This window comes from Phascolarctos cinereus, unplaced genomic scaffold (assembly GCF_003287225.1).
Source record: "Phascolarctos cinereus isolate Bilbo 61053 unplaced genomic scaffold, phaCin_HiC Scaffold_2;HRSCAF=192, whole genome shotgun sequence".
Lineage (NCBI taxonomy): Eukaryota > Metazoa > Chordata > Mammalia > Diprotodontia > Phascolarctidae > Phascolarctos > Phascolarctos cinereus.
Genome location: NW_027555625.1, coordinates 351,381,775 through 351,409,209, shown reverse-complemented (window position 1 = coordinate 351,409,209; position 27,435 = coordinate 351,381,775). Strand labels below are relative to the sequence as shown.

Here is a 27,435-nt window from a genome sequence, read left to right as displayed (position 1 = left end):
TATGGCAGATTTAAGGCCACATTCAATGCTGCTCACTCCAGGTGCCAAAATTTATAGTTACATCTCTGATGCTGCTTCTTTGATGGCTATTTGGTCACACCATGGAGATTTGCTCCATTGGTGGAGATCACAACTTTTCATAACTTCTTATCCCATTCTATTAGGACTCCTGAACCGGCAACCCCTTTCCCATTGGACCTGCACTTTCTGAATCACAATAATAGTGGTGTGTATCTGTGTGTGTGTGTGTATGTGTGTGTGTGTGTGTGTGTGTGTGTGTGTGTGTGTGTGTGTGTGTATTCTGTTCCCTCACCTCTGCTCTGTAGCTCCTGAGGTTACATGGTCTGTCCTCCTTCCTCCAGGAGACACACTACTCAGGAACTCCCCTTCTCTTTTAAGAGGATACGTAGGTCCATGAACTCTCAAGGTTGGGATTACTGGTAAGGCAACAGCCAAGACTAGTGTAGCCCAAGAAATCTCCCTTCTAGGTAGGTGAGATTTTAAGATTACACTACTGAGTAAATCAAAATCTATACAGGATGTTGGGGTTCATAAACTCCTGCCTTGGGCCACATGACTAAACCTGTTTATCTTTGTCATGTGCTTCCTCAGGAACTCTTGATATGGCCCTGGCTGCTGCCATCTCTTGGGAATATGCCCTTCCAGGAACCCTCAGACTGCATGGTCATGTCTGCCTGTGCCCTGTGCTGCTTCCCCAAGGCTGACACAAGCAGATCTTTCTGGGAAGAGATTGTTCTCCTGTATAAGAGCACAGCTTCCCCTCCAAACCCAGGTTTTCTTTGTTTGCTCTGCTTGCTGTATTGTTGGTAGGCCCCATGAGCAGGGAAAAGTTGAAAAAAGGCTGAGCAGTTCTACAGGCTAATACCAACACTAGGCTGGCACAAAGGGATGGCACCTCTCACAAGTCTATCCTCCTAAGAGTCCATGCTAACCCACTACCTTGGTGGCATCCACCCAAACAGAAGCCTCAGTCACTAGGAACCAATCAGGAGTTGCCTTTGCTCTCTTAATATGTTCTATAGGAGGAAAGGCACATTCATCACATTGATCAGGAAAATCCTCCATCAACCCTGTTAAGGTTCCAAAGGGCATGTCTGTGTGCCACAGGGAAAGAGGTATGCTTTTCACATTTATCAGGAAACACTTCCAGGGAACTCCCTTATAAAACATGCCTAGCAGCCCTATTTGCAAAAGCAAGAAACTAGAAACACATTTGATATTTATCAGTTAGAGAATGGGTAAATAAAGTAGGATGTAGGAAGATTAAGGCTTTCCCCTGACCAAAATAAAGTACCAAAGCAATAAAACTTTGCATGTGACAGGCCTAATAAATGCAGGAAGGTGAATTTAGGGGGGCAAAAGCCGACCTTGTCTCCTTGGGTTGTCTCTTGTCCTAGCTCAAATTCACTATCAGTTCAGCCAGAGGGGATCTTCAGGGCATGCCCAGGTAGCTCATGTGACAAAAGGCTTCAATCTCATGGGAGTCAATAAAGACCCAGTCTTAGCCTGGGGGTCACTCTACCAAGTAAGGTGTGTGGCAGATTCTACCCACTATCTCCTAACACACTGAAAGCCCAACAAAGGCTCTGCTGGACCAGCACCCATTGAGGTGCTGAGATTTCCCTGGTGCTCAGTCTTGGGCCTGAAGTCAAAGGGATAACTACCTTATTTTATGGCTTTATCTCTGTCAACAGCAAATCCTAATTATATGGTGTTATATTTTGGCCCACAAAAAGCCACTGTCTCCCTACATTGGTTCATGAATTAATGGAATATTGTTATTTCAAGAGAAATAATAAACTTGAAGAAGATAAATAAGGGGCAACTGTCAATAAACATTTATTAAGCGGTTTTTATGTGCCAGGTACTGTGCTAAGTGCTGGGGATATAAAGAAAGGCAAAAGGCACTCACTACCCTTGAGGAGCTCATGATGTAATGGGGGAGAAAACATGGATATGGCAGGCAGCTTCTGGCACAGTAGAGAGAGCCCTGTGTCTGGAGTCAGGAAAACCTGAGTTCAAAAAGGGTCTCAGACACATACTAATTGTATGACCCTGTGCAAGTCATTTAATGTGTTTGCCTTAGTTTCCTCATCTGTGAAATGGAAATAACAGCACCTATCTCCTAGGATTTTTGTGAGGATCACATGAGATTGTAAAGCACATAGCACAATGCCTGGCACAAAGAAATGTTAGCTATTATTTTTATTATTATTATGCAAACAACTACATACAAACAAGCTATATTAACAGGATAAATTGGAAATAACCGACAGAAGGAAGGTACTAGAATTAAGGGGGATCGGGATAAGCTTCTCCTGGAAGGTAAGATTTTATCTGGGACTTGAAGGAAGCTAGGAGACAGAGATAAGGAAAGAGGAAAGATATGGAGGACAGCCAATGAAAAAGTCCAGAGTTAGGAAATAGAGTGTTTCGTTCAAGGAACAGCAAGAAATCTGTTCAGAGCATGTGGTGGGGAGGGGTGTAATGTGTAAGAAGACTGGAAAGATGAGGGGGAAGGGTACATTATGAAGGGCTTTGAATATCAAACAGGATTGTAGATTTGATCCTGGAGATGATAGGGAGCTATTGGAGTTTGGTGAATAGAGGAGTGACATTATCAGATCTGCACTTTAGGAAGATCACTTTGAAAGCTAAATGGAGGATAGACTGGAGTGGGGAGAGACAGGTGGAAAGGAAATCAACCAGCAGGCTTGTTGCAATAGTCCAGGAGTGAGGTGATGAGGGCATGCACCATGGTAGTGGTAGTATCATAAAAGAGGGCATATGGAAGAGACGTTACAAAGGTGAAATCAAAAGGGAGAGGGAAGGTAGGGAAGGAACCACCATTTATTAAGTGTCTGCTATGTGCCAGGCACTTTACAGATGTCTTCCGTAATAGAGAGTGGGGAGTTGAAGATGACACCTAGACTGTGAGCCTAGATGATTGGGAAGATTGGGAAGATCCACAGTAATAGTAGGAAGTTAGGAAGAAGGGAGAGTTTAAGGGGAAAGAGAATGAATTCAGCTTTGGACAAATTGAGGTTAAAAGGCGTATAGGGTATTCAGTTCAAGTTGTCCAATAAGCAGGTAAAGATGAGACTGGAGGTCAGTAGAGATTGTTGTTGTTGATGTTTTCATTCTTAAAGAGGATCAATGACATCAAGAGAATGATGTCTTGACTTGCAAATGAATTGGACTTAAGTGAAGCAGAGCAGTGCAAGGTCATCAGTATATTTGAGAATCATGAGCATAAAAATAATGAATCCATGGGAGCTGATGAGATTACCAAGTGAAATAATATGGAAAGGGTAGAGAAGAGGACCCAGGACAGAGCCTTATGAGGTACCCATGGTTAGCTGGCATGACATGGATGAAAATTACAAAGGAGACTGAGAAGGAACAGATAGTAGGAGGAGAACAAGGAGAGGATGTCCTGAAAACCTAGAGAGAATAAGGTATCAGAGAGAAGAGGGTGACCAACAGTGTCAATGGCTGCTGAGAAGGATGAGGACTGAGAAAGGCCTATTAGATTTGGAATGAAGCAATATTAGTAAGTTTAGAGAGAGCAGTTTCAGTTGAATGATGATGTCAGAAGTCAAACTAAAGAGTTAGGAGAGTTAGAGGAAAGGACATGACAGCACTTATTGTAGATGGCCTCAAATAGTTTTGCTGAAAAAGGGAGGAGAAATAATAGGATGACAGATAGCTAGTGGGGATGGATAGATCAAGGGAAGGGTTTTTTGAGAAAGGAGGATACAAGCATCTTAGGGAGAGACTGAAGATAAGTGACAGTGGGGATGATAGAGGGGACTAGAGAAGGCCGGATGGCATGGCAAAACTTGTACATACATCAGCATTTGTTTGCCTTGCAAAGAAAAGGGCTGCCTTATGTGAGGCATGGATGAAGGAGGAGATAGCGGCAGAAGGCATTTGGGTAATGTGAGATGAGGAGAGAACAGGGAGCTCTAAGCAAATGGTCTCAGTTTCCCATTAAAATATAAAGCAAAGTTTTCAGTTAAGAGGGCAGGTGGAGAAGGAGCCATGGGAAGTTGAGAAGGATGAAAAAGTTGGAAAGAGCCATTGTGGTTAGTGGGATAGTGATTTAATTAGGGAGGTGCTAAAGTATTGCTTTGCAGCAGTGAAGGCCCACTTTAGCTTATATAAAATAAATTTGTAGTAGACCCCATAAACCTGGTTTTGTGATTTTCTCCAGCTTCTTTCAGAAGCGCATTTGTAAGAGTGAAAGTAGTAGATGGTGGGAATGATCCAGGCTGAGGCTCAAGATGGGTGACAGGATAAGGGGGCAATAGACTTGTGCAGACGAGAGTGGAGTGTTGAACTGGTTCACCAAGGAATCAGTATTGGGAAGGGAAGAGAGTGTAGGTAGTACAGGGCTGGATAGCCCTGAAGGTTTGGGATTAGAGGTCACGATGTGGACGAAAAACAGGAAGTGGGAGTACAAGCCAGAGGGACAGGTGGGATGACACCTGTCATCAGGTGATCAGATAAGGGAATTTCAGAGTTCATAAACTTGGAAGTGTTACATTTGTGGGTAATGGAAAGATCAAGGACATGACCATCTTTCTGTGTGGCCAAGGTGGGGTAGAGGAGTAGGTCATTAAGAGTGAAGAAAGTAGAAACAAAACACACACACACACACACACACACACACACACATTGACCACAATTAAGGACCAAAATAATGGCAGCAAATCTATGTTATATATACACTAAAGATCAAAGAAGGATTAGAAAAATGAGGATATAGACTACTTTGTTAACAATACGATACACATGGGGTAGCTAGGTGGCGCAGTGGATAGAGCACTGGCCCTGAAGTCAGGAGGATCTGAGTTCAAATCTGGCCTCAGACCAAACACTTGACACTTACTAGCTGTGTGACCCTGGGCAAGTCACTTAACCCCAGTTGCCTAAAAAAACCCACACAATAAAATACATATCTTTTGGGATTGAGTAAGCAATAGAAGTTACACAGATAACAAGACAATGATTTATAATCTTTGTTTCCTTTTGCATGCTTCTTAGAATCCTTTAAATGTATTTGAATAACTAATTAGTGGAATTTAAAATTCAATTAAATATCACAGGAGGTGTATGAGGTGTCACGAGGACTGGCACCTCTGGTGTGAGGGTTTGCTGAGCCCTTTTCAGGGCTGCTTATCCACCTTTGGTTTCCACCTGATTCAGCCAGCTCTCACACCTGTGGCGTGAACAGCAGCCATACCCCAGTAAAACTCTCAGCTAAACCAGGGTGAGGGTAACCAACAGGCCTCAGATCTGTCAGTGCGTCTGCCCCACGCATGTAAAGACTTTCCCCGGTGCAATGGGTAGATAAGAACAATTTGTTTCAATGGCCATGAAGGCGGCAGAAGCAGGTTCTGTGGAGCCCTTAAGAGCTTGGTCAGGCATCACTGACACTAAGGTCATCCACTGCATCTTGTCTTGACTTTTGTCCAGCCACTGGACTTTGATAACTCTGGAAGAGAGAGGCTGATGACTTTGAGCAACTCTGCCCCACTTAAATCCAACTCACTATAAGTTAAGACATCACCGGTGATGTCACTGGCCCCTTTCAAAAACTTAGGACAAACAACAACAAATATCACAGAATTATAACATCTTTGAGGTGAAAGAGACCTCAGGCAGCTAGTCTAACCTCTACCAAAAAGACTTTTGTTGATAGGAACTCAATCTTTAGAGGTGGCCTATTCTACTTTCAGATATCTCTACTAGGTAGTTTTTCCTTAAAAAGAGTCAAAATTTGCGTCCCTGTATCTTCTATTCCTTTATCCTCATTCTTCAAAGCAGAACAATGCAGCTCTTCAGCTAACTGAAGGTTAGAGATTGTCTCCTTTGGCACCCTATCACCTCCAGGATCAAAAATAAAATCTAAAATTCTCTGTATGGCAATTAATGTCCTTCATTACCTCCCATGCCCCCCCACCTTTCCGGCTTTCTTATAACTTACAACCCCCTCTCTACCATTTGCTGAGAGTTAGTAACACTGGCTTCCTTGCTATTCCTTTTTAAAAAATTTTTTTTATTATTATTTTTAGGCAATTAGGGTTAAGTGACTTGCCTAGGGTCACACACCTAGTGTCAAATGTTTGGTCTGAGGCTGGATTTGAACTCAGGTCCTCCTGACTTCAGGGCCAGTGCTCCATCCACTGCACCACCTCACTTCTTCCTCCTTACTATTCCTTGAATAAAAGCTGCTTCACCTCCTGACTCTGGGCATTTTCTCTGGCTGTCCCCATGCATGGAATACTGTCCCTCCCCATCTCTGCCTCCTGGCTTCCCTGAGCTTCCTTCAAGCCCCAGATAAAACGACACCTTTTAAAGGAAGTTTTTCCCGATCCCCTTAATTCCTTCTGTTGATTCTTTCCAATTTATCTGCATATATCTCCTTTGTACATGCTGTCTACCTCATTAGACAGTAAGGTCCTTGAGAGCATGAGTATCCTTTTGCATCCCTAGTGCTTAGCACAGTTCCTGGCACAGAGTAGGCACTTAATAAAAGTTTATTGATTATCTTGACTTCCCACATCAAGGCTAGAGACCCCCTGGTTTCAAGTCTCCCCACCATCGTGGTTGCCTTACTTATGGTTGTATGAGTGTTGCAGTTCAGGTGTGGTGTCAGAGGTAGGTAGTAAGCAGGGGATGGATAATCAAATAGTGGACCTTAAATGGAAACTTAGCCTGAATCTCTAGGGCTCTGCAGTGGTTTGTTTTACAGTGGCTTTTGGCTTACTTGGGTTTTTAGATACCCTTGTAGGCCATACCTAAATTTGACCTGTGTATGTGGGCCAAGTTATTTGAAGATTCTTCAGCTCCACTGGGAAGTTTCAGTCTTCTATGGAAACATGGAGTTGCTGCACTTTGGACAAAGCCCCAGGAAGTGCAAGAGAAATGAGACAGAGCATTTGAGTCTGAGATACTCTCCCAAGGTCTTCATTCCTACTTGTTGGGAATGGCATGTTGGAAAGTCCTGTATAGGTACAAGTCGGACTAGATAGTATCTTTGGTACCTTCCAATTCTGAAATTCTGTAATTATTGTGACTAGGCAGAGGGAAACGTATGTAGCAACTCAAATCGGCCCTCAGGCTCCAAGTAGAAAGACACTAATGTAAAGTGAGAGGCAGTAATAGTGTACAGGTTTGGCATGTACACCAGGGTTTTTGAATCTTGGCTCTAGTATTGATTATTTTGTGTGGCCTTGGGCAAGTCACTTCTCTCTGGGCCTCAGTTTCTTCATCTGTAAAAGGAGGGGGCTTCCACTAGACGATCTAAACACTCACCGCCTGCTCTCAATCCTAAAACACGCGGCCAACCTGCAACCCCGTCCTGGCACATTTGCTCCAGAAAGCCCAATTCCTGAAGGGAGATGACAGGTTTTCCCGCCCGCCTCTTCCCAAGCCCTGCCCCTCTCCTTCCCTCCCCAAATTTCGGGAACTACAAGTCCCGGCATTCCGTGCAGCAGCCGAGGTGCTGGAGTCAGGGTGGGCTCCCGGCTGAGCAGAGCCCGGGGCTTCGGCTGTGCTGGAAGGCGAGGCCGGAGCCGCAGCGGAGACGGGCTTCCCGGGGCCGGGGCGGGCAGCGGTGGCGGGAGGCGGCCCCGCAGCCTCTTCTCCTCTCCAAGGGGAGTTTCCAGGAAGTGGCCATATTGGATCCATTCAGCCGCAGCGACCCGAGTGGAGAGCGAGCCTCGGAGCCGGCTTCGACCCCACGGTTCCCGTGTCCCGGCCTCCCTCGAGTCCGTCCATGGCGGCTCCGGACCTGGAGCGCCGCTCGGTGAGGGGCTGGCGGGCGGCGTGCGATGCTGCGCGGGGGTCGGCAAAGTTTGAGTGGAGGGAGGGGGGCAAGGAGTGCCGCGGGGCCAGTCCACGCCGGGGCGCGGGGCTCTGCGCGGGCGGTACCGCGCCCGGCACCCCTCCTGGCTCCCGAGCCTGCTCTGGCTGACGCCGGCTCCCCGCTGCGGGGCAGCTGCGGAGCCCACGTCCCGGGCGCACGAGCCTGATCCGCGGGGTGGGGCGAGCCCCGGGGGCGCCGCACGCTGACACACCCGGACACTCCGCGTGGCGTCGGGGTCCGTGGGAGGGGGCTCTGATGGAAAGGGTTACAATGGGCGGAAAGACCACCCTGCCCCTTGGAATCGGTGACTGGCAGAGACTTCTGGCATCCCGCGGGGCCCGGGGACCCCAGAGCCCCTTAGTTGCCCCTCTTCCACTGGGACGTTTTCCTCGGCCGGTGTTTGTGGCACTGTGTGTGGGAAGCAAAAGGCCTCTATGGTTTGAACTGAGCCACCCCTCCAAAAATACCTCCCCAAAACCAAATTAACTTATAGCAGCTGCAAACACCCGGGTAATAAGAGCTCCGGTGGATCTGGCCCTGACTGTCCCTGGGAAGAGATAAAGGACGGAGTCTTATCTGTGAGATCCACAGATGGGTGTGGATAGATATGGCGTGAATGACTTGGGAGGCCTCTGGTTTCTAGGTCTGTGTCAGTTTCTCCCTGGTCGGGTTGATTCCAAATTCAAAATGAATGAAGGTTTGGTCCACAAAGGTTACAGGGTGCCCCTCCCAGTTGTGAACTGGTAGAGTCTGTCTATTGGTCCGTCTCAGCAGGTAACCTTGTAAAGGTTGTTTATAATTCACTCAGACTTGGATTTATGCCAGTGCCTTGTTAGGAATTTCCCCTTGTTGTCTATGAAGTGTGTCTAGGTATGACACCTAGTGTGTCCGTGACAATGAAAGCCTAGGTGGGGCTGACTCAGAAGATTCCTGAATTCACTGGAGACTTTGTAGAATCATGTAGAATGTAGACCTCTGGTCTTAATGGGCCGGCACTGGTTTAGATTTGATCAACAGAACAGACCATAAGACTAAGTGGTAACCCAGAGCTGTGTATGGTAGATTCACTGCTTTTTTTGTAGTATGAGAGCTAATGTGTGTTTTTGTATGTGACTGGTCTGCCTAAAAAGTGATAACTGAAGTTGTACTATGACCAGCGTTCCCACTAGGCCCATCTCTGGAAGTGTATCCAGTGGTTACTAGGTTGGGTTTATAAGAGCATTATAAATGTGGTTAATGATGGATATAAAGATTGGTCCTTTGTATGTGAAAGACCAAAAAAAAAATCACTATTTTCTATTAGGTTGTGCTCATCCCCTATTTTCTACCCCCATCCTCCAGGCTCTTATGTTCAGAGACTCCCCGTCCTATCCTGGTAAGTGATGTCATTAGCAACCTCACAATAAAACTAATGAGATGTCACTTACCAGGTTGTGGTTTGGCAAAGTGATCTCAAAGTACTTTTTTAGAGTTTAGAATCATTGAATTTTAGAACTGGATAGTACCTTTGACGCAGTTTAGTCTAGCAGAAGAAACTGAGACCTGAATGAGTGAAATGACTTGGCCAATATCACACAGCTAGTAAGTGAAGGGCCCCAGACTAGGATGTGGCCCTCCTGATTGCCCAGTTCATATCATGATGGTACCATTTGTACTTGGGAGGACTAAGGTCTAGAGAAGGGGAGTGGCCCGTTCAAAGTCATATAACAAAGAGCTATGACCCAAATCTGAGTTACCTGTGTTCTATTACCCTGCCTTATGAAATGGGCCTCTTTTAAAATGAGCCTTGTGGGAAGCCTGTCTTGGGCCATTGGACAGTAATGGACAGAACTAGGCCCTAGAATCGGGGATCTTACCCCAGCCTCATCTGACATATCTTGGAAAAGCCACTTCATCCTCCTCTGGCTGCACCTTATCTTCCCTGGTCCACTTAAAAGGGCTGGTTGTGATAGGTTAATTACTTCAGTGCTTCCAGGTTATATGATTTTGTGAGTGTAAATGATAGCCCCTCTATGACTTAGTAGAGGGCTGCTGTGGCCCCAAAGTGCACCACTTTGCAGCTGACCTGATGGTGAGCCTCTCTGAGCTTAGCTACGCTTGTCTTTCTGTGTTAGGCCATTGCTGGGCCAGTATTCAGAGCTTTTGCAGCTTGCTAGGACCTTTCAGAGCTTGAGTAGCCTCCATACTATAATGAGGCATTGGAACAGAACTTTGATGGAAGCCAAATTACTGTTTTTTAAATACTTCGAGCTGCATTTATAAGCATCCCCAATCCCATGTTGTTTATGGCCATTTCTTCCACATGGCAGCCTGGTGGCCTTAGGACCTGCCTTCTACATCAGCTTTGTGATTAACCTTACAGATGGGTGGGAAACCCTGCTTGGCAGGCTGGACTGGATGCTGCCCTTGGGGCTGGGAGGTGTTTGTTATGAAAGATGTGGCAATTTAGGGCCTTAGTGGGCAGTTCTTTACCTTAGTGATGGATTTGGGTTGATGGCTCCTTAGAACATCAGAATCTGGTGTTTCTTGTTCTGAGAAGTGGAAGAGGTAGAGTTGCTTCTGCTTAGTGAGGCCCCTCAGTCCAGCCTCATCTCTTTTAGTTCTCCCAGGTCAAAAATGAGGTCTTTGGGGCCCCTCTTTTTGGTATCTAGTACTGTGCTGTTCACACAGTGTGACTTTTTGTGACATGTCGCACCAGCTTGTATTTTATGATATAGGCCTATCAGAACCTGTTAGGTTTTGACCTGTCTCGCAGAACCTGCCTGTGATTATGAGCTGGACAAGAAAGAAAACTGAGTTGAACAAGTAGGAAAGCTCAGAGATTGGAAACAATTCTGCTTTTTGGCATGACTGCCTCTTGCCTGGCATCTCTCCTAGCCAGCCTTCCCCCCAGCCCCACCCCCAGCATCATCTCTGCTTTATCCCCAGTACCATCTGCCACTTCCGTTGTCACCCTGGTAATCCTAACACTTCCCAAAGCACCAGTGTTTTCTTGGAGTTCCTGTTCCCACTCTGAAGCCTGTGAGTGGGAGGAGAAGAAAAGGAGAAGGGATGGAGAGAGGTGGGGACTGTTCTCCACCTTCACCAAAGAGAATCCACAATTGCATTCCTATTTCTCCATTATCTCTGCCTGTGGTGCCTCACTGTCGTCCCTCTAAGGTGTTTTTCCCCTTGGTGGTCCAAACTCTTCCTACCTGTGATGAGAAAACTGTCCTTTGGTCTCTGGGACAGAGAAGGTCAGTTTTCCCCCTCTTCCTACCAAAAAACAAAAACAAAATCATTGATTGCTGTTTAAAAAAAAGAGCAACACTAAAGACAAAAACTTGATCTTCTAGGGGCTTGGGTTTCAATTTTACCAACTCATTATAACTTGAGGTAGTCACTGTGCTTTAGTTTTTCTGTCAAATGGGCATAATGACACCTGCTCTTCCTATCTCACAGGACTCGAATGAGGATCAGACGTGGCATTCAGATGTGAGGGATCATTGTTATTAAGGGAGGACCTAGTGCTTCAGGGGGTGAGCTCCAAGAAAAACAAAGACTGTGTTTTATTCTGTCTTACCTTACCTGGAGTATGTTCCTCATGCCGGCTCCCTCAAAAAGCATTAATAGATGGGATTGGTTATAAATGAGTATAGGACTAATCAGAGCAGCTGGGTGGTATACTGGACAAAGCATGGGAAGATTTGAGTTCAAATCCTGACTCTGTGTCTTTGGGCAAGTCAGTGCCTCAGTTTCCTCATCTGTAAAATGGGGATAATAATAGAACCTATCTCATAGGGTTGTTGTGAGGGTCAAATGAATTAACATCTGTGAAACAATTCGCAAATCTTAAAGTATTATATAAATGCTAGCTATTATTACTGTTGTTACTGTTATTAGTCAGCCAGCAGCCCAGATGAGGTGGGAGTATAAGATAAAAAGGATCCTTGACCTCAAAGAGTTTAAACTGTTGATGGTGAGATAAGTCATGAGATAGATGTTTAGGGGAGAGAGAGAGATCAGTAGAGAGGGGAGGAGGACAGAGTCATGGAGGAGGCCAGATTTAGAATCAGGACATTAGAGCTGGAGGAGCCTTTGGAGAAGATCTAGTCCAATTATGGGAGAGGTAAAGTAAGTTGTCCAGAGTGGTTGGGAGGGAGAGTGATGGGATCCAGTACTCTTTCCACATTGCCTCCTGAACTGGTTCTTGAAAGATGGGTAATTGGAGAGGAACAAAGAAGGCATTTTGGACAGGGAAAGCAAAGTGACCAATACAGAGGTGGGAATGAGCATGGCATATTCAAGGATCAATACTGGAGCAAGTGAATGATCCACATGAGAGTGTGAGGCTCCCTGGCTAAATAAATCGTGGCCTAGAGAATAAGGTAGAGAAATATCTGTACCAGATGTGCTAACCGATGGGGAGCCATTAAAAGTTTTTGATTGGGAAAATGACAACGAAATGGTTGTTAACTGAAAAACCACTCTTCTTGCAGCAAATATAGGATGGATTGGAACAAATCCATCCTACTGGGAACAAAGGGACTGTTGGGCTTTTGGGTAATCCCAGTGTAAAGTGGTGATGGCCTGCCTACTGTAGTAGATGGAAAGGGAGAATGGAAAGCAAAGAAGAGATGGGAAGATATTGCAAAGGAGAAATCAACAGGACCTGGTCAGATTGGATGTAGGGGTGATGATGGATTGGGAGGAGTCAGAGTTGAGGATCCGAACCTGGGATTGCTGAACCTGGGGCTAAGTGTATGTTTTGAGCAGTAACTAAAACAATCTTCTCCATGGCCCACGTCCAGTCAGTTGGAATAAGGAGCAGCTGCAGAGGAACTCCAGGGGAAAGGGTCTAAGGGTTGCCCTATCTCTAAAATGCCTTGAGTATTCCCAGCCTCTCTGCTCCTTTGTTGCCCCATGGGTCCCCTTGGGGCCTCTCTCTGAGGCAGATGATTAGACCAGCCAGAGGAATATAAACAAATAGTTGGAGTTATTAATGGAAATCAAGGCATCTATAGTGCCCTGTTCTAGAACTACTCCCACGACTCAAGTGGCTGAATATTTCATTCCGCAAGGTCCCCATGGAAGAGATGTCTTTCCTTTTTGAGCCCTTCATTCCCCCTCCCCCATTCTCTAGAACCATCTGAGTTCTCAGGGGTTTTGGGGGTGAGGAAGGGGATCTGATGTACCCCTGCCAGGGAAGGAGTCTGGAGGCCTTGGGCTATAGAGCTGCTCTGTGGAAAGCTTACTAATTCATGCTTATTAGGGTGATGTGACAGAAACCAGAGTTGTTAGAGGCTTTAGATCTGCCATTTTGAACTCTACAGATACCTTCCCCTGATAATAGAGGGAGAAAACATGAGTACAAGAGTCCCTTACAATGCAAGTATTATATATGACTAGCCACAATTCTCCTGATGTTGTGTGTAGTACTCACTTAGTTAAGTTATTTCACATTTCAGCCCTTCAGAGTAGACTGTATGCCCAGATTCTGGGTGCTATCCTGTTAGTTCTATCATACTAGACCTAACTCCCATCAATTTGGGTATCACCAAGCCCAGATCCTATCATGCTGAATCCATTTTATGATGATTTCCCATCAGACTCAATGCTTTCTGTGCTGATCCCTATCATGATGGGAGCCTCATTCTGCTCAGTTTTGTCAGACCCAGGCTCTGGGCAGAAGCCCAGAGCTGAGTGGGGGAGGAGACGCGTGGGAACGTCAGAATAGCGAAGGGCCTGTGTTAGAGCATGTTGAAAACCCACACTTCCTGGCTGATGGTGCTGTGGCTGAGCTGAGAGTTGTGGAAGCCCTGAAACCTGGGGGTGATCGGTGGGCAAATGGAGCGGCCCCATCTCGCTTTGAGATGGCTTCCCTCTCACCCTAATCCACTAGTTAGTGTGGCACATTGAGAAAATAGCATCATGCTCCTCCATCACTTCGTGAGTTTTCCTGGCTTCTTACTGTGCCTCTGGCAGAGAGAACTGCTGCAGAGGATCAGCCCCTGATTAGAGAAACCAGGAGGGAATCAGAAAACTTCAGGGAAGCCAGTACATCTCTTTATGTGTACTTGTATGCCCCAGGACCTTGGTGGAGGGGGGCAGCAGATGGGAAAGACCCTGCCCTTTTGTTTGTTTCCTAGGATTGAGGAAGCTCTGCCCTATGTCCTGCTCTCAGAGATGAGGGAAAGCTTGCTTCGTGTAGGGTATGGGTGCCTTGAGCTTGATATGCCCACATTTTCTTTCATACCCACCGTATTAATTCAGTAGTGAAACCTTTCATGGTGGGCTTGGGAGAGACAGAACTGTTTTGTTGAATAGAGTTCAGGCTGCCATAGTTGGCAAATTGGACATGAGTGATGGAGAGCCAGACAAGGGTTTCCTTCTTGTGGTGATACCTGAACTTGTGGCCTGTGGCTTTGAGGTGTTTGTGGCAGCCCACCCTTCTGTTGAGATGTGACAATACTGTATTGGTTTCCTGATCCCATAGGACTAAGGGCTTCCTCCTTGACTTCCCAGCTGTAGGCTGCGCCACTTACTCACAGACCTTGAAACCTCAAAACTACAGCGGCTCTTGCACAATTCTTTTTGTAACAGACACCTTGGCTGGGCAGGGGCTGTGAGAACCCAAAAAAGAAACCCTAAGGGGGGAGGTGGAAGCACAGACCACGTTCACTTCAGTCTCTAACCTGAAGTGAAGCAGGCAGCATAATTGTTATTAATAGCACCTGGCAGAGCCTTGTACGTAGGAGGTGCTTTATCATTGGTGGCTGAATTTAATTCGTTGAACAAGCACATCCCGAGAAGTCCTATTTGTCACACTGGGCAGACCCTGTATGGGGAGCAAAAGCATGTCAAGATCCCTCATTGTCTAACGGAGGAACGGAGACTAGTGAGAAGTTCATGTGAAGAAGATTGGGGCTTTTAGTAGACTGCAAGTTGAGGCAGTGGTGATGTATGGCAGCTAAAAAAGCTAAGGCTCCATTAAGAAAAGAAAAGAGCAGGGGACGTGACTGTGCTGTGGCTTCTGCTCTGCTCAGACTGGGTGTGTGTTTTAGGAAGGACGTGAATAAACTGGAGGTCATCCGTAATGGGCTTGCAGGGATTGGTGAGGGCTCTGAAGACCTTGTCCCTTGAGGATTCATTGAGGGAACTGCGGCCATATTTAGCCTGGATGTGAATTTTAGGTGGGGGGGACCCGATACAAGGATTTGAAGGGTTGTCATGTGGTGGGCCTAAAGGATACAATTAGGAGGAAGGATGGAAGCCGTGTAGAGGAAGATTTAGGCTCAATGTAATGAAAATCAAAGTATCAAATTATCAGAGTAGAAGGGGGTACCTGGGAAGGCAAAGAGTTCCCCTAATTAGAGGTCATTCAGCAGAGGTTAGAGAATCTCAGAATATGAAGGTATCTCAGAGGCGTTATAACCCATGCCTGAAAAGAATACCCTCTATCATATTCCCAACAAAGTCATCCTCAAACTAGGGATACGGAACTATGTGTATGAAATCAACTTAAAATGCCTTTTTAAAAAAGGAGGCAGTGTAAAAATAGTGAGTAAAATACTGTACTTGAGATTAGGAAGAACTAGAGTCAAAGGCCACCATTGTCACTTATTAGTTTCCTCGTCTATAAGATGGGGACAACAATATCTATAATACAATCCCCACACAGGGTTGTTGTGAAGCTCCAGTAAGATTCTACACACACACACACACACACACACACACACACACACACACACACCTTTGCAAATTTTCTGCCTGATACAAATTTTGGTTATTTTTTTAAACTGCAAATTAATAAAAAGCAAACTATGTTTGAATACTTAGAAAAAAGGAGGTAGCATAGAGCAAGATAATTTGTTTGTCCCCGAGTGAAGGTAAGGAAAACAAAGAAGCGTATTGAAGCAAGTTTGTCCCTTGTTACCCCAGGACTTTTTATGGCCTTGTTAAGGAGTGAGTCCAGTTTGATGCCCTTTGGGGAAGGGTAGCACTAACTAGTCTTTGACTCCCATGTACTCTGCAGATGGTGATAAGTCTCATTAGAGCCTTACAATCTCATTAGATGTCCAGTGGCCCATGTGCTCTCAGGGTGGCTCCAACCTGGGTTGGATAACTCCAGAATTAATTTCTCTAATGACCTAGCCTGGCTTGGGAAATTTGGATTAGAGTCCAGGCAGTCTGGGAAAACACTTGGAGTTCTTCCCAGAGCCCAGGGAGAGTTCCGTTTCAGTCTGTAAGTTTGCTGGCTGGAGGCTCTCCTAACTGAGCTCAGCGCTGGGTGGAATGACTAGCAGGACCACAGCTAGGGAATAGTGTTTGGAAAGGGAATAAGGCTATCCAGGGTCTGAGAGAACCTCTGGACTCTGGAAGCATAGGGGCTAAAAGAAACAGTTGGAAACTTGGGGTTTATTTTTGAATTTGCTGTTGAGTTGCTGTGCTAGCTATTGAATCTCTCTAGCCCTCATTTTCCTTTTAACTTGTGTGTCGGGCTAGCAAAGCCACATCTGTTAGGCAAAAAATGTCCGACAGATCCTGACTGTGATTGCTACTTCTTTTTTTGCTCTTCAGCTGACTCAACAAACATCTATTCAGTATCTGCTCAGTGCTAGGCATGGTGATACAAAGGCAAACAATAAAATAGTCCTTGTCCTCAAAGAATCTACACTTGACTCTGGCAGGCAAGTGAGTTAAGATATAACATGGACACAACTAAGTAAATAAAAAGAATATTCAAAGGGATTTCTAGAAGAAGAGATTGCTACTAAGTGGGGTTTTCCTGAATCAAAGATGCTACTTAGATGATAAGATAATGTATCTCATTGGAGGAGGAGAGGCCTGATAGGGAACCAGGGCACTTCAGTGGGTCTGGCCAGCCTTTGGGATAATCAGAGAGTTGTGAACTCTGGCCAGGAGGTTGAGTACACGTTCTGTATAACTGATGCATCTCTAACTACACAGCCTCTCGAAGACAGTGCTAGGAAAGATAGTTTCTGTTTACTTTGTAAGGTCTAATTTGAGGTATGAACTTTAATCAAATTTAGTGATTCTTTCTATCCTTTTCCCTACTTTAAGCGGAGGAAGGGGAAATATGTAGATCAGTCGATGGATCAGTCACTAAACATTTATTAAGCTCTTACTATGTGCCAGGCGCCATGCTAAGTGCTGGGGATACAAAAAGAAGCAAAAGAGTTTTTGCCCACAAGGAGCTTACAGTCTAATATTTGGGGAAATAGCTGAGCCATCGAAAACCTACTATGCAATCAGGATGTTTTCTTATTGGCTGAGAATGAGCCAGCTGTTGTAAAATGGGTAGAAAGCTTGATCAAAAATACCCAGTTGAGCAATACCAGGTTTGAGGAGAAGTGCTGTGGGATGATGAGGTTGCCAGTCAGCTGTTGAAAGCTGTAGGCTTGGGGAGGGTAATGACCCAAACTAGACCTAGTAACTCAGTTCAAGATTATGTTGGGAAGCTTTGGCACTATGTTCCTGGGACTGGGTAATTTTACATACACTTCTGATTAACTGTCCTGTGTGTATTATTTCTAAATTTGCATGTTTATAGTTCATAATGAGATTATAGATTTAGAATGCTGGGAAGGAACTTTTGAAACCAGTCCAACCCCTTTGTTTTACAGATGAGGAGACTAATGCCCAAAAAGGTTTGAGTGATTTGTCAAAGGTCATACAGGTAGCTAGTGGCAGGGATTTGGGCCTTAAAAATAAATCCTGGAAAACCCTGTTCTTATGGTCAGACTTCAGTGTGCAGTCAGGGATATGAAGAACAGAAAAAGTAGCTATCAGAAGAGGACATGCAGCATAGTGGCAGAAATAAAAGAATCAGTAATTAGGACTTAGATGAACTTAAGGAGCCAAATAGTCTTAGGAAGCAAAGAATACTGGGAAACAGGTGGGCTTGAGTTGGGGGTTGAAGAAGCTGCATCATCTGAGTTATAATTACTGTTTCTCTCTTCTGCTAATGCAGCTGTACTACTTGTTCAGTTGTGGGGGCTAGGAAACGGGGAAATTTTGATTTTGTCCACAGCAACAACTCCAAAGAGTATCTAGAATCCCTGGGAAGCCAACTTGCATTGGCAAAGCCTTTGGTGTATATAGAGCTGGTAGGAGTTACTTCGCAAGGGCTATTGATATATGGTGGTTGTTTCTTATGTGAAGGCTGATTGGCCCAAACATTAGAGAATGATGCTAAGGATCTGACCCTTGACCATAGAGTATTTTTTTTTTAGGCAATTGGGGTTAAGTGACTTTTCCAGGGTCACACAGCTAGTAAGTGTCAAGTGTTTGGTCTGAGGCTGAATTTGAACTCAGATCCTCCTGACTTCAGGGCCGGTGCTCTATCTACTGCGCCACTTAGCTGCCCCTCCATAGAGTATTCTTAATTATAGCTATAGAATGGCCCCTAAACCGGGACTGAACATTCCTTGTGTCCTTAGCCCTGCTTGAGGTATGCGTAACTAAATGTTACCACTTCTTTATGTTGTTTAATTATTTCAGTTGTATCTGACTTTCTATGACCCCATTTAGGGTTTTCTTAGCAAGGGTACTGGAGTGGTTTTCCATTTCCTTTTCCAGCTTATTTTACAGATGAGGAAACTGAGGCAAACAGGGTTAAGTGACTTGACTAGGGTCACACAACTAGTAAGTGTCTGAGGCCGGATTTGAACTTATGAAGATGAGTCTTCCTGATTCCAAGCACATTCCTATCCACTGCATCTAGGTAATCCCCATTTGGATTCAACAGCCCCTGGCCAGCATGTTACTACTGTGTTGTCTGTAAAGTCTAGTACCGGCCAAGCCATTTGTAGAATTGGGATACCATGTCAAGGGTAGGATCTTGGGGCTCTGAGATTGCTTTTTTGTGACTATGGCTGAACCCAGGGTCTATGAGTGAGGACTCAGGGACAAAAACATCTATCTTTCATTCATCGGCCAGTGGTTGGGAGGTGAGTAGTGAAGGGAGCTGGAGGAGGGGAGGATTGGTGAGGGATGCAGAGAGGGGTGGGGAAGGTTCTCAGTACAGCTGGCTTCTTGGTTTTTGGCTGAGCTACAGGACATTAGATCATGTCCCAATTGTGTCACCCTTGGAAGGAGGAAGATGAACAAACACAGCAGCCATCTGTGCAAACATAACACGTCTTTAATCCTGGGCATTTTTAGCTTCTCCATTTAAAAGAAAAAAAGCTACAGATTCAGTCCTCATTGTGAGCCACTGAAGATTTTTCAAGGAGGAAATTTTGTGATTTGACTTGTTTATTTGGAAAATTGGTTTTAATACTGGTGGAAATGGGGGCAAGGTGATTCTAGAGGCAGAGAGGATAGGTAGGAGGCCATTGTGGTAACACAGGTGTGTGTTGTGAGGGTCTAGATTACATGGTGGCTTTGGAGATGGAAAGGAAGAGATGCATGTGAGAATGGTGACGCCATTAACAGGCATGTTGACAAGAGGACCATTTTTTGCTGTAAAGTGTTGGAATTTGTCTTAGACATGCTGTTTGAAATGATGGTGATCAGGAGTCAAAAAGCACAGGAGTTCAGGCCATGTGGATGGTTGAGCTTTTTGAGAAAGAGAGTACAGAGAGAGAGAAGAGGTCAGGTGAGCTAAGGAATTTATATTTTTGGATTTGGAGGAGGAAGAGGAGGAGTTAACAAAGGAGATAGAGAAGGAAGCCTCAGTGATTGGGAAGGGAGGAGGACCATAGTGCCACATAATACAAAAGGATCAAGGAAGGCTAAGAACTTAGCCATTAGGAAGTCATTGGTGACCTTTGGGCGAATGCTTTCGGGAAAATGAGGGAAGGCTGAAGCCAGACTGCAGAGCATTGAGGACAGAATGGGAAATTTAAAAGTGGAGAATGTGGTGGAGTCCAAGAGACATTTAGCATGAGAGATAGGAGAAAAATAGAATTGTAACTAACAGAGGCAGCAGGGTGAAGGCCTTTTTTTTCCTCCTTTTTCTTGGTTTTTTTTTCTTTTGACTGTATGACACTAAGACTTGGAGACGGAAATGGCAAACCATTACAGCATCTTTGCCAAGAAAACCCCAAATGGGGTCACGAAGAGTTGAACACAACAGAAACAAGCGAGCAACAACAAAACTAAGCCTGAGGATATCATGCTGTGAAGTTCAGATGCCATACAGTCTCTTTGTCCCTCTACCATACCCCTACCAGTATTATAGATTTGCTCCTTTCTTCTGCTAAGCATACTCTTATTTCTTTTCTCTCTAGAAAACCTGTTCTGAAATCCTAAGGTTGATGTTGTTGCCTAGAAACCCTAGTTCCTGGGGACATTTTCATTCTAGTTACAACCATTAATAGTTACTCTGTTTGTTCCCTCCCTAGAGCTGGAGGAAGTGTGGGTAGGGTTATTTTCACTGATATCCCTCTTCTATTGTTAATACCCTTCCCAATAAATTAATCTCTAAGGATGGGGAAAGTGATGGGAGAACTAGATGGGTGTAGACCAGGAGAGATGATGGTTTCGGATGCAGATTCCCAGGGAAGAAATACATTTCCATTGGGCAGGGGAATGGTTTGGGCCACTTTCATTGACAGAGTCACTAAAACATGGCCTTTTGAGCCTGGGAACAGTCGCTTAGGTGGTTCTATTTTCTTTTTTCCATTCCCAGGAGCCGTGAGAGAAAACTTCCATCCAAATTGGAGTTCAGCTCATTTAAGTTAAGGAATCTTAAACAAACAAACAATAAATAAATAAATAAACAACTAAAGGCATTTCCCTGGCCTCAGCTCCTTTCTCCTTTTTCTTGTATGCTGTATAGTATTTTTAAAGTGCTTTGTTCTTTCTCCCCATGGGACAGAATGTAGCTTCTGGTTCTTGTTCTGTCCAAAACAGTGACCTCTGGGCTTCTGGATCTAGAAGGGGATCTCAATGCAAGAACCTCGAATGTGCAGGCAGGGGTAGGGTTGTAGTCCTTTGGGAAGCAGATTTTACTGTGATTTTTCCTTGTCTTTGTTCACTTGTCACTCTTTCTTTTCCTGTCTTCCAGTAGTTCCTAGCCCTGACTTCTCTCTCTTTTGGCAGAAGGAAGAAATGCGCCTTCTCACTCTGGGGGGCCATGTGGGCTTTGACAGTCTCCCAGACCAGCTGGTCAGTAAGTCCATATCTCAGGGCTTCAGCTTCAACATCCTCTGTGTGGGTAAGTCTCTGAGAAAACCTGGCAAGGGAATTGTCTTTGAACCATAGTTAGAGGAAATTACTCTAGGGATACTGAAGATGCAGGTCTGGTTACCTCTGGGACCATCTAGTATGACTGTCACAAAAGGAAAGGAATTTGGAGAGTAGTGCTGGGTTCAGAATTCAGGTTCACATGAAGGCCAGAGTTAGGGTATAGTAAAAAATGACCAAAAGAATAAACCTGGATGTTAGGGTAGTCTGACATGAGAGAGAGTCTGGAGGGGAGTTATGATCCTTGGTCTGGAGAAGAGAAGGCTAAGGGGAGGTTAGGAGAGGTGGTTTGGTATCTCTTAGTATTATAAGATTATTGTACAGGTGACCATGGAAGACAGACCAAGAAAAGAAGGGCTTAGGTATCAGGGAGAAACTTTTAGATTCAACATATGGAGGACAGAGCATTCTTCAAGGAAGCTTCAGAAAACCTAGAGAAACTAGAGGCTTGAAAATGGTGACATGGGACAAATGTCTTCTGGAGGGACCTCTCTGCTTCATAACATAACCCCATCAGTGTCTGAGTAGTTCTGTCTGTATATGGGGACATAGATACACGTAGTTGGGGTTGTGCTGTCACATTGTGAAGATGGGGAGTGTGAGGGGCATTATCCAGAGGCCCTAGGGGATAGTTCAGTCTCCCAAACTGGGCATCGTCTGCTTTTGGGGGAGAAGAGCATGGCTCTGGTACAGTTCAGCAGAGCTAGAGGAGATAAGCATCCAACATGGCTTCCCGTCATCTTTAGGAATAAATACACAAGCCCCTGAGCTGTGGGGAAGAAGGCTAGAAACCAGCGTGGACTCAGAGACTTAGCCCAGTTGAGGTGCCTCCCTCCTTGTCTCTAGGCATTGATTGCTTTGTTCATTCCCGGCTGTATGGTCTGTGGAGGAGATACTCAGTGATGTGATACAGATAAATACATGTGCATAAGCATCATGTAAGTGTTTCACATACTGGACATTACATCACAGATGTCACATAGCTTGAGTCTTCTTAGCTATGTATGTATGTATGTATGTATGTATGTATGTATGTATTTATTTTTTGAGGCAGTTGGGGCTAAGTGACTTGCCTAGGGTCACACAGCTAGTAAGGTGTCAAGTGTCTGGTCTGAGATTGGATTTGAACTCAGACCCTCCTGACTCCCAGGGCTGGTGCTCTATCCACTGTGCCACCTAGCTGCCCCAGCTTTTTACTTTTGAAAAATTTATATTCCTAAGTTTACTGAAGCTTAAAGGGGAAGTTACTCCATGTGGGAGCAGTGAGTGGGGAGGCTGATTCTTTGCTGAGCTTGTGGCTTCTGCCACAAGTCAGCTTCTGTCCTGATCTGCCCTGACCTGTGCTTTAACCAGAGTCCCCTGAACCCCTAGACAAAAAGCTACCAGACTTCAAGAGGCTGGGTGATACCTTCCCAAACTCCAAAATCTGCTTTAGAAGTTAGGAGGAGAGGGGGCAGCTAGGTGGTGCAGTGGATAGAGCTCTGGCCTTGGAGTCAGGAGGACCTGAATTCAAATCCAGCCTCAGACACTTATTAGCTGTGTGACCCTGGGCAAGTCACTTAACCCCAATTGCCTCACCAAAAAGCTAAATAAATAAATAAACAAACAAGCAAACAAACAAACAAATAAGCAAACAAATAATTAAAAATTAAGAAATAAAATAAAATAAAATAAAGAAGTTAGGAGGAGAGCAAAAACCCCTTCATTCCACTGACAGCATTCTGTGCTTCCGCAGGGGAGACAGGCATTGGAAAGTCTACGTTAATGAACACGCTCTTCAACACAATCTTTGAGACAGAAGAGTCTGGACACTATGAGACCTGTGTACGCCTCCGACCACGTACTTATGACCTCCAGGAGAGCAATGTGCACCTCAAATTGACCATTGTGGATGCAGTTGGTTTTGGAGACCAGATTAATAAGGATGAGAGGCAAGTGGTGTGATGTTTGAATTCTGCCCCATCCCCTTCTCATCACTTGTTATTTTAATAAACAGTGTCTACCATGGTCAAGCTTTGACTACCCAGCTGTCGGGGCTCCTCCTCTGCTGTCATTCCCTTAACTGGTTAGATGAGTTACAGGAGTCCTCTGCTGTAGATGCACACAGGGCCCCTGACTATGGTCCCATGGATTTGGGTCTAGGACAGCTAATCCCTAGGTAGATAGAAAATTTTGAAAATTCAGTATGTCAAGATGGTATATGATGGAACCATAAAAATTCAGTTTTTGTCTTCTTGAAAATGCGGTATCATTGAAGGAAATAGCTTCCATGATTCTGCCTTCTAGGAGTTGATATCAATTTTACCAGCTCAGAGACCATGGTTTTTTTTTTCCATACAAAGTAGGATGATGACAATTTGGAAAAGCCTCTTTGACCATATTCTACTCACAATGAATTACCTATTTCTGTCCTTTTTGTCAGATATCAAGGAACCAAACTTTCAGCATGACTAGGGTTAGTTCAGTATGGCCTGTCTTAACATCCTAGAGGACTTTTCCATAGGGAATTATCCTTTATAGTCCATCCCATGTAGACTATCCATTGGGATTCGACCTATGAAATCCATCTTGGGAAAACTACCTGTTTCATGTGGCCTGTACCCTGGGTTGTCAGTCCCATGACATTTGTCCTGAGCTCAGTGAAATGACAGAAGTTTGCTTCACGTGAGGAGCTGAGAGGAACTTCGATTTAGAGATTCGTAGAATTTTAGCATTAGAAACAGGTCTTCAGGCTCGTCTAATCCAAACTCTTAATTTTGCACATGGAGAAACTGAGCCTAAGAGGCAGCATCCTGGTGAGGTGAAAAAATGCTGGATTTAAAGGCACAGGACCAAAATCCAAGCTATGTCCCTTTCTACCTGTGTGACACTGACGCATGTGGGGCCTCAGTTTCCCCACGTGTAGAATGAAGTGGTAGTCTAGCTAGCTTCTGAGGTCTTTCCAGCTCTAAATCTATAATCCTAAAATCCAGTGATCCAAGGAAGTGGTGTCTGATCTGAATCAGCCTTCAGCATTTCCTGAAGAGATTGTAGTTGTGAGTATCCAAGTGACTGGCCTCTTATACTTGGGAGAGACTTTTTCTGTCATTGGTTATAGACCTGAACCGGACCTAGCCTGCAGAGCAGCCCTAGCCAAACCAGGCCCCTTCACTTCCTGTGGCACAACTCGAGTCTGGGCCTGTGTGATGGCAAAGTCCAATGGTTCACTTCCTTTCTCTGTAAGTCAAGTTGAGCCCTGAGCTAAGGCTTGAGGAGGTTACCTTTTGGGGTGGCAGAGCAAATAGGGGTCCCGAACTCTTTGGCTTCCATCTTAGAGCTAGGTCAGAACATCTTTGGGTCCCATTGCTGCTGGAGGAATGTGCCCCAAGGGTTTTAAAGCAAAGACCTAGTTCTACTAAGTGAGTGATAGGTAGCTGTGTTTCCTGGGCCTTTCACCAGGATTTGGCCTGGCCTATTTGTCTGTCCATCCCTAGGCCTGATGGAGTTTGTCTGTAGTTACAGGCCTATAGTTGACTACATCGATATGCAGTTTGAAAACTACTTGCAGGAGGAGCTAAAGATTCAGCGCTCCCTATTTGACTATCATGACACGAGGATCCATGTCTGTCTCTATTTCATTACCCCTACTGGACATTCCCTCAAGTCCCTGGACCTGGTGACCATGAAGAAGCTGGACAGCAAGGTGGGAAGCACCCCTCCCCCATCCCCACTCTGCAGTGCCCGCACCCCAGGCAGGGAACCAAAGGTCCTGTTAGCTGAGGATGCAGCCGATCATGCCCATCGGATCTGGTGCCGGGAGTCTGATTACAGGCGTGTGTCCTCCCAGAGCTGTAGGACCTGCCATCATCATTGGGCGGATTTCCTCCGAGGCTTAGGGAGAGGACCTTCTCAACGTCTTCCTCAGCCCTGTTTTTGAGCTCCTCACACAGTGCTCTCCACTATTCATCATCTTCCCTATTTCCAATTTCTGCTACTGAATGACCCTTTTGTCTCTTTCTCCACTGACCCTTCCCCAAGTCAGTTCCATTTCTAATAAGTATTCTCAGCTGATGCTGCTTCTCAATCCATCCATTCTCTGCTTCTGTACTCCATGCTTAGCTGATCCTACCACCTTCTTCTCCCTTTTCCTGGCTTCCCTCTTTCCCTCCCTGGCTCTTTTCTTTTATTTTCTGTGTGTCTGAAACAACTTCTCTCAGAAAGCTCCTCATTTTCTCCCCTCCAACCCCCAAATCTGTCATAGTCCCTCCTTTGCTTACTGCCTTTTTCTCAGCTCTCTTCTTTCTCTCTCTCTCCTTCTTCTATCCATTCATGACTATCTCTCAGTTTATCCTCAACCCCACTGAAAACAAGATATATTAATAGGTAGAGAAAGAACATAAATAAGGATCCCTCTGTGTGTGTGTGTGTGTGTGTGTGTGTGTGTGTGTGTGTGTGTGTGTGTGTGTGTGTGTGTGTAAAAACTAGGACCAGGAGAGTCCTTGACCATAGTAAGAATATATATGTACACATGCACACACATGTACATGTACACACATGCACACATATACACATACATACATACACACACACACATATGAACATAAAAAAATATCTGGGGAGGGTTGTTCCAAACAGGGTGCATGTCAGTCCTCAGAGTGAAAGATCAGGAGTGCAGCCTTCTCATTTTCCACTTTGCCCTGGGCGAAGGAAGGTTTTTTTCACCATTTACTTATATGACAAGTAGTATTGTCAGATCACCAAGTTAGAGCTCAGCGGACCTTCAGGGGTGATCCTAGACCAGGCTTCTTAAACTTTTTCCACTCGAAACCCCTTCAGCACTTCTTAAACTATGGATTGTGACCCCATATGGGGTTTAATTAAGAAGCACTGATATAGATCAGTCTCCTCATCCTAAGGATGAGAAATCTGAGTCCCAGAGCAGTTAAATGACTTCAAAGTCATGCAGGTAACAAGTATCAGAGCAAAGATTCAAACTTGGGGCCTCTGGCCCCAGGTCTACTTCTCTTTCAACTCTGTTCCCTTGCCCATGCTGCTTACTCTATGAGATACTGGATTTTTATGAAGGTAGAGCTGCTTGGGCAATTGGGGAGGGATTCCCTTTAGAACATGGGAATTCTGCAAGGCTATCTTACCCTCTTAGCTAAAAAAAAAAATCCTGCCTGGACCCAAATTTAGTATAGAGGTGGTTAATTTCTCAGAAGAACAATTTCTGTCAGTCGTGGCAGTTACTTCTTTTGCCGCTGGGGGGATCTGATATGTTTTTGTCATTGCATCCCCCTATTTCTGGAGCCAAGCTGTTCAGCAACTGTGCCCTGCCTAATTATGGTGTTACAGCTGACCCGAGAATGTTCAGAGGAACCTGTAGAGAGTGGCTCTTTTTGCTGCCCTTCCCAGAGCTCTCCTCTAAACCCCCGAATCACTATTACTTGCCTCTCCCTGCCAGGTGAATATTATCCCTATCATTGCCAAAGCTGATACCATTTCAAAGAGTGAACTGCACAAGTTCAAGAACAAGATCATGAGTGAGCTGGAAAAAAACGGGGTCCATATCTACCAGTTCCCTACAGATGATGAAGCGGTGGCAGAGATCAATGCTGTCATGAATGTGAGTGGGACCCTGTGATTCCTAGATCCAGGGACTGCTGCAGGGGCAGGGGTGGGATACCTAGCAGATTTTGTAACTGCTAAACTTTTGGTCCTTCGGGCAAGGCCAAAGTCGTGGTCACAGGACACGGAGGCATACATAAGGACTTAGGGGGTCAAGGGGGTCCTGAGCCTTCCCAGGATGTGGTTTTTATTGTCTCTGGCTTCAAGGAGAGACACTGAGGCCTAGAACATCTGGGCTTAAGGGATCCTGACGGATACTCATATCTGAGAAACCTAGGGGTTTCTCCTCTTGTTGCTTAGCTGGAGGACACAAAGCTAAGAGGCCCGGATTTCATGTCATCCGTAATCTTCCTTGTAATTCTGGAAGCAGGATTTTTGAGGGAGGCAGAGAATCTATCTGCTCTGAATTCTTTTAATCCTGATATCTTATTTCAGGCCCATCTGCCCTTTGCTGTGGTTGGCAGCACTGATGAGGTAAAAGTTGGGAACAAACTGGTTCGAGCTCGGCAGTACCCCTGGGGTGTCGTGCAGGGTGAGTGAGGGCGGCAAACCTCAGGAACCCTTCTCCCTCCTCCTGCGAGGAATGTGTGTGTGGGAGGAGGGTTCAGTTTAGAATTTCAGTTAGAAGAAATCAATTTACTCACATCTTTTCAGGAGCACATCGATTTTGCAAAGTAAGGTGCATGTATATTCATGTAGAATTGTAAAAGTTTTTCTGTGTGTGTATATGTATATAT

The 27,435-nt window shown here is 45.2% G+C and overlaps 1 protein-coding gene across 1 annotated transcript in view; it reads left to right on the top strand.

Moving 5' to 3' along the window:
• The first annotated feature begins 7,504 nt into the window (after positions 1-7,504).
• SEPTIN8 (septin 8) overlaps positions 7,505-27,435 on the top strand; it is a 35,814-nt gene continuing 15,883 nt past the window's right edge. Inside the window, 7 exon segments of the mRNA XM_020991132.2 lie at positions 7,505-7,837; positions 20,948-21,062; positions 22,827-23,022; positions 24,189-24,309; positions 24,639-24,773; positions 26,535-26,696; positions 27,134-27,230. Coding sequence (XP_020846791.1) covers positions 7,808-7,837; positions 20,948-21,062; positions 22,827-23,022; positions 24,189-24,309; positions 24,639-24,773; positions 26,535-26,696; positions 27,134-27,230 — 856 coding nt within the window. The 5' untranslated portion in view covers positions 7,505-7,807.